Raw genomic sequence first — 12,717 nt, 5'->3', positions numbered from 1 at the left:
AACCTGAAAAATATAACATGTTCATCACACTTACAAGTTGCATTAGTAATGAATCCAGATGATGCAGTGAAGGGTCCGCTACTTGTGGTCACCTTGGCACTATATTCCCTTCCTGCTGACAGGCTGTCAAATAGGAAGGATGTGCTGGTAGAGTTCAGCTCCACTGAGGGAAAATCCTGGGAAGTGCTGTTTAGATGCACCACATACTGCTCCACATTCCCAAAGGGAGCTGACCACCACACCAGGACTGAACTGTTAGAACCACTGCTAGAGATCATGGGTTGCACCATCTCAGGTTCTGTTAAATAGGAAGAAAACCAGGGGAGGAAAGGAGGACAAAAAGACAAAAAGGAAGGTTGATAGGAGGTGTGGTAGGACCGAGGCTGGCCACCTTGGATAATGCTCAAGCTTGAGAACTTGAAATAAACAAATAGAAATGAGAAATAAGGGTCTTACTGGTGTACTGAGAGGTGCAATAAGATTCCCCTTCTGTGCCATCCTCTGCCATGACAGAAACACAGAATGTGCAGTTGGTTCCAGGTGTGAGCTCCGAGATCTCGGCTTCTTCTTCTGCCACGGTTTTGTTTCGGGAGCCGCAACCGGTGATCTCAATCCAATATTTGTAGCCATTCTTGTACTGCAGTGGCCTCGTCCAGTTCAGATGTACAGCAGTTGTGTTCAAGGTGCTAGCCTCCAACCCAGTAATTTTATATGGGCCTACAAACACAAGGAGGAGACAATATTACCTTTGAAAATACCAATGGATAGATTAGCCACAGAATAACATTTTGTTTTCTGTCTGTTTTCAATCTATCATGTTAGCAGCAAATCAATTTTAACAAGATAGCTAACATCCATGATAAATAAATAACAACAAAATAAATATGTTCATATCCTTACATATTGGGATTAATACTGTTTTACTGTTTCTACAAAGTATTTCTGATAGGATGGATACATACTTGTAAAATAAGACACAGTCACAGGAGTTGCCTTGGTGCCATCTGCTGTTTGTGTGGTGACAGTGAAGGTGTAGTTGCTCCCAGACAGAAGTCCAGTGATAGTGTATGTGGTGTTGAAGACTAACAGATATATTATGGAGCTGTCTTCTGAGTTGGTGGTCTGCACCAAGTATGAGTAGCCAGGTTTGCTCTCTGGCTGATCCCACAGCAAGGTCACTGTGGTTGGGGAGATTCCTGCCTCTCTCAGCATGCTAACAGAGTGTGGTCCTGGGAAAAGGAGACAGCAGAGATACAATAGAAATACAGAAGAGGTATGTGTGCTTGAATGTTTGCATATCAGATCTGGGAAAAATAGCATAAATAGTGAGTGGGATTTGTCACACAGGACAATACAATAAGCGATGAGTAATCTATCTATCACTAAAACTAAGATAAAACTAGGTATTAAAAAACATAAATCGAACATAAACTGAAAAAAAAAGAAAAAAAAACGTAAACTGTAATAAAAATAAAATTTGTTTATATACAGGGTATAAAAATGAATGAACTTTGGGCAAAGAATCTTTTTCATTTTTTTCAATTTTTAAAACAAATTTATGTTTTATTGTTTGTACTTCTATCTATCTACTTCTATCACTATATCTTGAACAAATACCAGTGTGTGTGTGTGTGTGTGTGTGTGTGTTAAAGTGTGTTAAATCACACTTACTGGTGTAGTTTTGTGTCATCACCACTGTGCTCTGGTAGCCAAGCGCACCCACAGTAACAACAGAGACGTTGTAGGCAGTTCCAGACTGGAGTTGCGGCAGCAAGATCCAGTTGTTTGTGATCAGGAACTCCTTGTTCAGACTGAACACTGTGAAGTTGTACTGACCCGGCTCCATGTGCTCTGGTAAGGCCCAGCTCATGTTGAGGGCATCGGTGGTCTGGGACTCCACCATGATGGAGCCGGGAGGGTTGGGAACTGAGCAGGAGGAGGAAGAGTGGTAAAACGGTGCTCAATCCAAACATTTCTGCTAGTTCTGGTCAAAACACATGGAGAACGCATGCACAGGTTTAAGCGTCACAATGTAACAGTGTTTAAATATTAGCAATGTGACTCACAAGTTGCATTCGAAGTAGTTGAATTGTCAAAGAGAGGCCCGCTCTTGGTGACCACCTGGACACGGTACAGCGTTCCTGGTTTCAGGCCCTGAAACAAGACTGTTAAGGTGGTGTTGCTCAGGCCGGTGTGGTTCCCCTCCTGCAGGGTGCCTCTGTACAGCAGGACGGAGTAAGAGTCCACCTGCCCAGCCGCAGCTGTCCAGCTCACTGACATGTTGGTTGTGGTTCCTGCGGCAGCCAAGTCAGACACCGCCCCAGGCCCTGCAAAAAGATATTTCAACAAAATGTAAAGTGTAAGTATGGGAAATACATTTGAAAAATCTTCAGCATTCACTGAAGTAATGAATATAAGTTAACATGTAGAAATAGACAGGGTTAGTAGTAACGGAATAATAAATACAAAAATGTTTTACTGTATTCTGTTAAGTTACCTAAAAACAAGAATGTTTTCTGGTTACAGATACTTGTGAGTTAAGTTAATAGGATAGGATTACTTCAGGGAGTTAAATCGAAAGCAATTTAAATAGTGGCAGGTGTTGTAAGTCTTTATAAAATGGGACACAGGTGTAAATTTGCGTTTGTACGCAAAACTGATATAAATTTCTTTAACTTTGTGATTTTTCACTTTTTATCTGTACGTTAATTTAATACCTAAAAATATGGCAAAATAACCTGAAAGTAATCAGAATACATTACTGAGTTTGGGTAATCCCTTGGATGGTGTTACTGATGGAATAATTTAAAGATACCCAATCCTGGAAATGTACAGTGAATATGAATTGTTTGTCCATGTGACAATATTACAAAACAAACTTTGGAAGCTATGGAGATGCACCTGTGTAGCTTGATGTGCTTTCCACAGCAGACTTGACCTCTTCTACAACCGTAAGCACACGGAAAGTGTAGCTTTCCCCCGGAGTCAGACTGACGAAGGTGTAAGTCTCTGTCTGTGTTGAATCACTGTGAACCACCTCTGCGCCCCTGAGCACAGACACCTGGTAGGAGTAGGAGGGCTTATAATCGCTCTGTCTGAGCCACGTCAACCGGATGGCAGTGGTGTTCAGATCCACAACCGTTAGGTTGGTCACTGCTTTGGGCTCTGCAGAGAACACAGCAGAAGGTTGTGTAAGAGCAGAGACCGCAATGGAAATAGGGAGTCAAAATGGAAATGGAAATTTTAGTGTTATCCTTGATAATTTGTATGTAGTATTTTAACATTTGTTTCAAAGATTGTCCGGTAAACTGAACTAAACTAGTCAAAAAAATGTATTATTCATTATCCAGCGTACACAGAGATTATTAATATGATAATAGTTTTGATACTGCAGAAAACCTTTGAATCTAAGGACTTACGTGTGTAACTGAATGCCTGCTCCGTAGTGGAGTCACTTCCTGGAGCTGCAACCGTAGTGACAGTGAAAGTGTATCCGGTTCCCGGCTCCAGACCAGTTACAACGGTGCTGTCAGTGCTGACTGTTATTGGGTTCACAGGCATTCCTGCTGTGTTGTTGGTTTGAATCCTGTATGTGTAATACACCTGGACTCCCTGCGGGTCTGACCATTCCACTTTGACTGAGGTGGTGGATTCAGGGCTGGCTGTGACATTCAACACAGGGTTGGGCACTAAAAGAAATCGAAAAAATGGGGAAATGTTAGTAATTTACTAAGAAGGGATTCCTATTTGTATAGATATTTTTGTAGTATTTGCTACAGTGTTGTATGTTTAGGCTCTGGCCAGATGAAAAAATAGTGAGTAGTTGAGTCCAAAAGTAGTTATTTGGTCACTACTAAAATTACAAAATGAATTTCATCCAATTAAGGAGTACAGGATAAATGAAACAACTGCACTTTTATGTCCTTTAGTTTCTCCATGTTTTACTCACATGTGTAAGTAGAATTATGGATGACCGTGCTCCTTAAATTCTGTGGTCCCACTGTTTCCACAGTTACATTATAGGAAGTTCCAGAAGAGAGCGAGGATAGCTCCGTGTTGTTGACTATGGAGCTTTTATTTTGCACTCCGCCCCCTTCACGCTGGTAGGTTATGTGGTAGCTGATGTCCAGGGCTCCCTCCATCAAGGCAGGAGTCGCCCACTCCAGACGGAGGGAAGTGGTCGCCCTCTGATTTATGATGATGGCATGAGGAGGCGTGGGAACTGAGATGCATGAAGAATGGATTAAATAATGACTGAGTTTCAGGTACACACACTGAGATTACATTTTGCATAATGTGTATGTCAGACAAACAAAAACAGAGATACACACTACACAGTTTAATGCTGCATACAACTCTGTAATATACTCAAAAACCAGCAAACATAGGCCTTAAAGGGGCCCTATTAAAGAATTCTAATTTTCTTCTATTCATGTACATATATGATCAAAGATGTTTAATAAAGACATTGACATTGTTTGAGTAGTTAAATTTAAAGTTGTTACATTTTCAAAAATCCTTCTTACAGGCAGTTTTGGATTAACTTCAGTCAACACATCATAACTACACAAAACAGTTCCCTTCTAATCAGGCAAGTGTGAAGCATTTGAACTGCATTTTTTTTTTTTTTTTCAAACTTTCCAACTTCATCATCAGGCATGAAATTTCACAATAGGAAATTCATTTCCTATATATGATTCCTATATCATTCCAATATATCAAATAATGGGTAAATCTAAATTTAAATAAGCTACATCTATTTGCAAAACAACATGAAGAACATTACTCTTATCCTGAGCCACAGCATATCTGAAAATCTTGAAAGCTGAATAATTTGTAACTTTAACCTTGAACTTACCGGTGGCCAATGTGGACTGATCAGATGTGTTACTGAAGTGTCCAGCCACAGCAGTCACTGTGATAATGTAGATTCTCCCAGGATATAAAGGGCTGAAGCTGACTGTGGTGAGCCCTGTTGTATTGCTAGACAGAAACCTCACTTCCTCGTTTGAGATGTTCACCACATAGTGATCCACCTTCCCACTAGGCAAGGTCCAGTCAATGTTCAGGTTATCAGTTCCTTTTGCTGTAACCTGAATGTTCCCAGGCTTCTCAGGCCCTGTACAACACACAAGTGAAAGATATTTTGGTTCTTTTGTTATGGCATTGTGTAAAAAGATATCCTGACAATGTGTCACATTTTAAAATGGCACATATGAACACAAACTGCAAACAAATGAGGTATAAACAAGTGAGGCATATATAATTAACTATAAACATGATCAAATATCAAATTGTAGCTTCATCCATACATGTTAGTAATCCATAGTTCCTTAGTTTTAACCAATACAAGTCTACATAATATGCATTTAAACTGAAACCAGGTATCCCCAATTGTCATTCTATTTTATTGCTTCAATGTTGGTATTAGTTTTTTTTTACTGTTTTATGTTGCTCATTTTTGATTCTATTAAGGTGTTTAAATCCTATGTATCTTTCTCCTTGCTGAATCCTATTACATTTGCTCCTACAACAACCTAATTTCCCTCATGGATCATTAAAGTTTCATCTTATCTTATCTTAACTGCCCAGACACCTAAGCATTTTCTCAAAGTATGGACCTACTTGTAAAAGTGGTAACTAGGCTGCTCGCTCCCTCATTTGAGGCATATCCAGCGACAGCAGCGACTGTGATGTTGTACTGGGATCCAGCGAGTAACTCAGTGATGATAATGGAGGTGTCATTAGTGGTGATGTTACTAAGAGCATCTGCTCCTGCAGTCCACTGAACTGTATACGAGGTAGCATTGCCCTCTGGTTCAGCCCAGTTCAGAGACACAGACGATGTTGTGACTTCGGTGACAGTGAGATTCCTGACTACTTCGGGTTCTGTGAGTGGAAGATAGACACAGGATGAGGAGAAAAACAACTGGCTGCAATCAGGTTGAATATATTAAGTACTTTTCATCCTAGAGGAGTACAACTGTCCATCCAAAATGATCTAGAATTAGAAGATGTTAAATACAGAAACTGTGGCTTACTTGTGACTGCACTGAAAATGTGAGGGGCTCCTTCTGTTCGGTTATCTTGAGCAATGGCAGTGACTTTGAGTGTGTAGTTGCTGCCAGGGATCAGGTCAGGTAATACAGCAGAGGTATAATGTGTTGTCTGGATCATCACTTCTCCCCCATTGTGCCACTCCACCCTGTACTTGAAGACCTCCCCGGCAGGTTTGGTCCAGTTCAGCGAGATGGAGGAGGTGGTCTGGGACACACTAGGTGCCTCAATTGTACCAGGGCCTGGAGAGGGGAGGAGAGGAGCAGAGAGGAGAGGAGAGGAGAGGAGAGGAGTTAATTCTGCTATGAAAAAGGCACTATTGCCAACGAGTTCAGTCCATTTCAGAGACACAGAGGACATTGTGATTTGAGAAAAAGTGAAGTTCCTGATGATTGCAGGATGCATGCATGCAAAAGAGGAGCAGGCAACAACATCAATGGCAGAAAACAAAAGATAACGACAAAAGATACTATCTACAATATGTTGCAAGAGGCGAGAAAGGCAGTAAAGCATATGGACAATGAGATTATTTGCCAAAATAAACATCGAACAAAAAGTACGGAAATTTGTGTTTGGTAGATTATTTCTCTGTTGTAACAATGCTTCTTGGCAATACATTTTATACCGTTGGAAAGCCTGTTTATTTCCCTTTTAAATGGTGCCTCATTTGTAAGGAACATGCATTTGTGGGATGAGCAGCACAGCTGAGAATGTGGGTTGCGCTCATGTAAAATTTGCCAAATCTTCTCTGCCAATGCCAAACAGCTTATTCTGCTGTTGCTATTGACTCTTGTTTGGTGTTGTTTGGTGGATTGGATGATTGAAGTCTATCAGTAACAAGGAAGAAACAAGACATATTGGCAATTTTACAATTTATTCATTTAACAAACAGTCAGGAGCCTCAGTAGCGTGTGGAAGAACCATACACAGCCACAACAGCCTGGCACCTCCTCCTCATGCTGGTCACCAGCCTGGTCACACACTGCTGTGGGATGGCATTCCACTCCTCAACCAAGATTTGTCGCAAGTCAGCCAACGTGGTTGTGTTGGTCACTCTAGCACGAACAGCACACCCAAGCTGATCCCATAAGTGTTCAATTGGGTTGAGGTCAGGACTGTTGGCAGGCCATTCCATTCTCTCTACTCCTGGAGGTAGTCTCTGATAAACCCCGCTCTGTGGGGGCGAGCGTTGTCATCTTGGAGGATGGAGTTCGGTCCCAGACTGTGGAGATATGGGATTGCCACTGGTTGCAGAATCTCATCTTGATATCTCTCTGCATTGAGATTGCCTCCAATGATGACAAGCCTCGTTTTTCCAGTGATGGAGATGCCGCCCCACACCATCACACTGCCTCCACCAAAAGGTGTTACTCTATCGGTGCAGCAATCAGCATAGCGTTCTCCCCGTCTTCTCCACACTTTGACCGTACGATCCAACTTCCGTAGGCAGAATCTGGACTCATGAACATAACGTTCCTCCACATGTTCAGGTTCCAGTGCAGGTGTTGCCGACACCAGCGCAAACGGGCCTGACGGTGAAGGGCAGTCATGGCAGGCCTCCTGGCAGCCCCATGAGCCCGGAGATTGGCTGTGTGCAGTCTGTTCCGGATTGTCTGGGCTGAGAGCCGTGTGCCATATCGTCCTGCAAACCTTGACTGCAAATCTGTAGAAGATAGCCTACGGTTCCTAAGTGCTGGAAGGGTGAGGAACCGGTCTTCTTGGGGTGTCGTCTTCTTGGGACGCCGACTTCGCGGTCTGTCTCTGACATCCCCCGTTTCATGGAACTTGGCCTTCAGTTTGGAGATGGTACTATGGCTCACTCCAAATAATGCCGCAACTTGCTTTTGTGGAACATGCGGCATTGTGGCATGCCGATTCTTGGAGCAGACACCAATTGACCACTGTAGCAGGGCCCATGCTCACAGGTGCTGCCAATCAGGTGCCAATCAGGTACCTGATTGTCAGCACCTGGGGGTACCGGAAGCTCAAAACAAGAGTCAATAGCAACAGCAGAATAAGCTGTTTGGCATTGGCAGAGAAGATTTGGCAAATTTAAAATTTAAAAGGGAAATAAACAGGCTTTCCAACGGTATAAAATGTATTGCCAAGAAGCATTGTTACAACAGAGAAATAATCTACCAAACACAAATTTCCGAACTTTTTGTTCGATGTTTAGTAGTGTCGTCTTACTTGTATAAAGTAAAATCTCAGCCTTGTTGCTTTCTGTTTTGTTATCTCCAGCTACTGCAATAACAGTAAATGTGTACTGCACTCCAGCTGTCAGTTCAATGATGTTCATATATGTTTCATTCACATTGTGAATGAAACTCCCATTGTCTCTTCCATCAGTCCACTCTACTCTATAGAAGGAGCTGTTTCCCTCTGGTTCAGTCCAGCTCAGAGACACAGAGGATGTTGTGATTTCAGTAACAGTGAGATTTCTGACTATGTCAGGCTCTATGAGTGGAAGACAGGGGTAAGTGGAGGAGGAAAACGAGAGCAAATCTTATTTCATCATCACTAACAACATATATAAATATAGTAAAACCTGGCTCTGTTCCTGTTCAAGAGAAGCCATTTTGGCAACATTGAAACTTCTACTATCAAATAAAGTGCAATCTTTAAAAAAGAAAATCCAATTATTTTTGACAAAAAGCTTAGGATGAGTTACAAAATTCAGTCTCCAACAACATGTTAACCTGTCACGAACATAGGACACCATTTTGATGCAGAAATACAAGTTTTTGCCATGTCAGTATTACCACTCAGCATCTTGTGGTTAACTGCCAAAGTCAAAGATCTACTTACTTGTATATCGAGACACAGTGACACTCTTTCCTTCAATTAGATACTGATCAGTCACTGCTCTCACACCAAATGTATATAGCACTCCAGGGGTCAGATCAGAAACGGTAATATTAGATTCAGATGTATAGACTGTCTTATTGACAGCTCCATCAGTCCACTCTACTCTAAAGTGGCGACATACAGTATCAAATGCAATGTGTGTTCTACAGTACATCTTACTTGTATAGAGTAAAATGTTGTTTGCCACTCCATGAGTTTGTTTATCTCCAGCTACTGCAATGACAGTAAATGTGTACTGCACTCCAGAAGTCAGCTCAGTGATATTTATATATGTTTTATTCACACTGTGACTCCCATTGTCTCTTCCATCAGTCCACTCTACTCTATAGAAGGAGCTGTTCCCCTCTGGTTCAGTCCAGTCCAGAGTCACAGAAGACGTTGTAATTTTAGTAACAGTGAGATTCCTGACTATTTCAGGCTCTGTGAGTGGAAGATAATCACAGGATGAGTGGAAAAAACCATGACATTTACAGCTATAAAACAACCTACTGATTGACTAATATAACACCTGCCATTACAAAACCTACAATAACCTCAGGTTTTATGGATAAAAGAGAGAAGTTGAAAGTTTTGCATTTTTAAATGCTGATTGCGTGTTCTAATCTTGTGAAAGTAAATCCTGTACAAACTCCATAGAAGTAGATTCAACGCAAATCAGGTTGAATATATTAAGTACTTCTCATCATAGAGGAGCACAACTGTCCATCCAAAATGATCTAGAATTAGAAGATGTTAAATACAGAAACTGTGGCTTACTTGTGACTGCACTGAAAATGTGAGGGGCTCCTTCTGTTCGGTTATCTTGAGCAATGGCAATGACTTTGAGTGTGTAGTTGCTGCCAGGGATCAGGTCAGGTAATACAGCAGAGGTATAATGTGTTGTCTGGGTCATCACTTCTCCACCACTGTGCCACTCCACCCTGTACTTGAAGACCTCCCCGGCAGGTTTGGTCCAGTTCAGTGAGATGGAGGAGGTGGTCTGGGACACACTAGGTGCCTCAATTGTACCAGGGCCTGGAGAGGAGAGGAGAGGAGAGGAGAGGAGAGGAGAGGAGAGGAGAGGAGAGGAGATGAGAAACTCTATTGAAATGGGTTGTGGCCTCAACAAAGTGGGATATACTCTCAGAGTGAATTCTGAGACACTTAATCAATCTTCTTAAAGTGCCATCATATTACAGATCTTTTCCCACTCTATTATCCACTAACACTGCTGTCCTTTAAGAAACTGACAGTCAGTATAGTTCAGTATGACCTTACAGTGTAAGCCACAAGTAAACACTTACTCACTTATTGTATGTGTATTGTGTATTGAATAACATTGATACTCTGTCCTTCAGTACGGCCATCACCTGCAGCTGCAGTGATAGGTATCTGATACTGGACCCCAGCAATCAGGTTAATAATGTTCTCTAACTCCTCCTAGGGGATCCCCAGGAACTCCCAGGCATGCTGGGAGATGTAGTCCCTCTAGTGTGTCCGGGGTCTGCCTCGGAGTCTCCTCCCAGTAGGTGGTACCTGATACACCTCCAAAGGCAGGCGCCCAGGGGGCGTCCTTAGCAGGTGCTCGAACCACTTCAACTGGCTTCTCTCAATGTTGAGGAGCAGCGGCTCGAGAATTACAGGTGCTGATCCTCATCCTGACTACATCATACTCAGCTGCAAACTGCTCCAGTGCACACTGGAGATCACGGTCCAATGAAGCCAAGAGGACAACATCATCTGCAAACAGCAGAGATGCCACCCTAGTTTTTATCATACCGGACACTCTCAAGCCCTAAGCTGTCCCTTGGTATCCTGATATCCTGTCCGTGAATATCACAAACAGAAGAGGGGACAAGGGTCATCCTTGTTGGAGTCCGATGCCCACCTCAAATGAGGTTGACTTGGGTGTCCTGGTGGATCAGTGATCTAAGGTTCACGCCATGTGGGCGTGATGTCCCGGCCCAGGACCTTTGTCGCATGTCATCCCCCTCTCTCTCCCGGTCTTTCCTGTCTCTCTCAACTTTCAACTGTCTAATAAAGGCAAAAATGCCAAAAGAATTATCTTTTAAAATAGGAGCTCGACTTAAGGTCTAGAATGTAAAAACAGCTCGTGCTCCAAGTGTATAGGGACCAAATGGCTCACAGCAGTGACCCCAGCACCCAAAACTCCCACAGCACCTCCCACAGGATACCTCAGGGAACACAGTCGTAAGCCTTTTTCAAATCTACAAAACACATGCAGAAAGGGTTAACAAATTCCTGTGACCCCTTGATTATCTATGAGAGGGTAAAAGGCTGCTCCGTGACCGGAGCAGAATCCACATTGTTTGTCTTGAATCTGAGGTTTGGCAATCGGCCGGAGTCTCCTTTCTAGAACATTGACATAGGCTTTCCAAGGTAGGTTGAGTAGTGTGTATTTCTCCATAGTGGTAACACATCCTCTGGTCCCCTTTTTTGAAAACAGAGACCAAAACCCGTCTGTCAATCCAAAGACACTATTCCCGAAAACCACGCAACATTGAAGAGATGCATCGACGACGACAGCCCAGTAATATCGTGAGCCAGAGCCCAGATACAGGGCAAGCTACCAGTTGATCCCAGCAAACCCTCACTAGATGTTTTAATCACATTTTCTGTCTTATTGTCTCTTCCATCAGTCCACTCTACTCTATAGGAGGAGCTGTTTCCCACTGGTTCAGTCCAGCTCAGAGACACAGAGGATGTTGTGATTTCAGTGACAGTGAGATTCCTGACTACTTCAGGCTCTGTGAGAGCAAGACAGGGGTAATTGGAGGAGGAAAAGTGACAGTAAATCTTAATTTATCCATGACCATCTACGCATTTAAATAAAACTACAGAGCACAACCTTATAAAAGAAAAAATAGTCAACTATACAGTAAAACTGTATGAAAGCAAAGACAACCTAAAGTGGCAACATACAGAATCAAACGAAGAATGTGAACTGCTGAACATCTTACTTGTATAGAGTGAAATGTTGTTTGCCACTCCAAGAGTTTCTTTATCTCCAGCTACTGCAATGACAGTAAATGTGTACTGCACTCCTGCAGTCAGCTCAGTGATATTTATATATGTTTTATTCACACTGTGACTCCCATTCTCTCTTCCATCAGTCCACTCTACTCTATAGAAGGAGCTGTTTCCCTCTGGTTCAGTCCAGCTCAGAGACACAGAGGATGTTGTGATTTCAGTGACAGTGAGATTCCTGACTACTTCAGGCTCTGTGAGAGCAAGACAGGGGTAATTGGAGGAGGAAAAGTGACAGTAAATCTTAATTTATCCGTGACCATCTACGCATTTAAATAAAACTACACAGCAAAACCTTATAAAAGAAAAAATAGTCAACTATACAGTAAAACTGTATGAAAGCAAAGACAACCTAAAGTGGCAACATACAGAATCAAACGAAGAATGTGAACTGCTGAACATCTTACTTGTATAGAGTGAAATGTTGTTTGCCACTCCAAGAGTTTCTTTATCTCCAGCTACTGCAATGACAGTAAATGTGTACTGCACTCCTGCAGTCAGCTCAGTGATATTTATATATGTTTTATTCACACTGTGACTCCCATTCTCTCTTCCATCAGTCCACTCTACTCTATAGAAGGAGCTGTTTCCCTCTGGTTCAGTCCAGCTCAGAGACACAGAGGATGTTGTGATTTCAGTGACAGTGAGATTCCTGACTACTTCAGGCTCTGTGAGTGGAAGACAGGGGCAAAATGGGAAATAAAGACGTTTTTCAAGCGCCATCATGCTACAGATATTTTCACACTCCATTATCCACTAACTCTC

At 42.4% G+C, this 12,717-nt stretch overlaps 1 protein-coding gene across 1 annotated transcript in view; it reads right to left on the bottom strand.

Annotated features, from left to right (window-relative positions):
- Nucleotides 1–12,717, bottom strand: part of LOC139661256 (receptor-type tyrosine-protein phosphatase eta-like) — a 48,905-nt gene that overhangs the window by 9,699 nt on the left and 26,489 nt on the right. The window contains exons 5-16 of the mRNA XM_071539676.1: nt 9,682–9,939; nt 6,042–6,299; nt 5,626–5,889; nt 4,859–5,119; nt 3,950–4,222; nt 3,420–3,689; nt 2,902–3,165; nt 2,067–2,327; nt 1,672–1,926; nt 963–1,229; nt 457–717; nt 35–298 (exon numbers count right to left, since the gene is read on the bottom strand). Coding sequence (XP_071395777.1) covers nt 35–298; nt 457–717; nt 963–1,229; nt 1,672–1,926; nt 2,067–2,327; nt 2,902–3,165; nt 3,420–3,689; nt 3,950–4,222; nt 4,859–5,119; nt 5,626–5,889; nt 6,042–6,299; nt 9,682–9,939 — 3,156 coding nt within the window. The remainder of the gene's footprint in view (nt 1–34; nt 299–456; nt 718–962; nt 1,230–1,671; nt 1,927–2,066; nt 2,328–2,901; nt 3,166–3,419; nt 3,690–3,949; nt 4,223–4,858; nt 5,120–5,625; nt 5,890–6,041; nt 6,300–9,681; nt 9,940–12,717) is intronic.

This window comes from Centroberyx affinis, unplaced genomic scaffold (genome assembly GCF_046629955.1).
Source record: "Centroberyx affinis isolate AG114_WGS23_722 - 3 ecotype Tasmania unplaced genomic scaffold, CSIRO-AGI_Caff_v1 ptg003487l_1, whole genome shotgun sequence".
NCBI classification, from domain to species: Eukaryota; Metazoa; Chordata; class Actinopteri; order Beryciformes; family Berycidae; genus Centroberyx; species Centroberyx affinis.
This window is presented reverse-complemented; position numbering and strand designations above follow the sequence as displayed.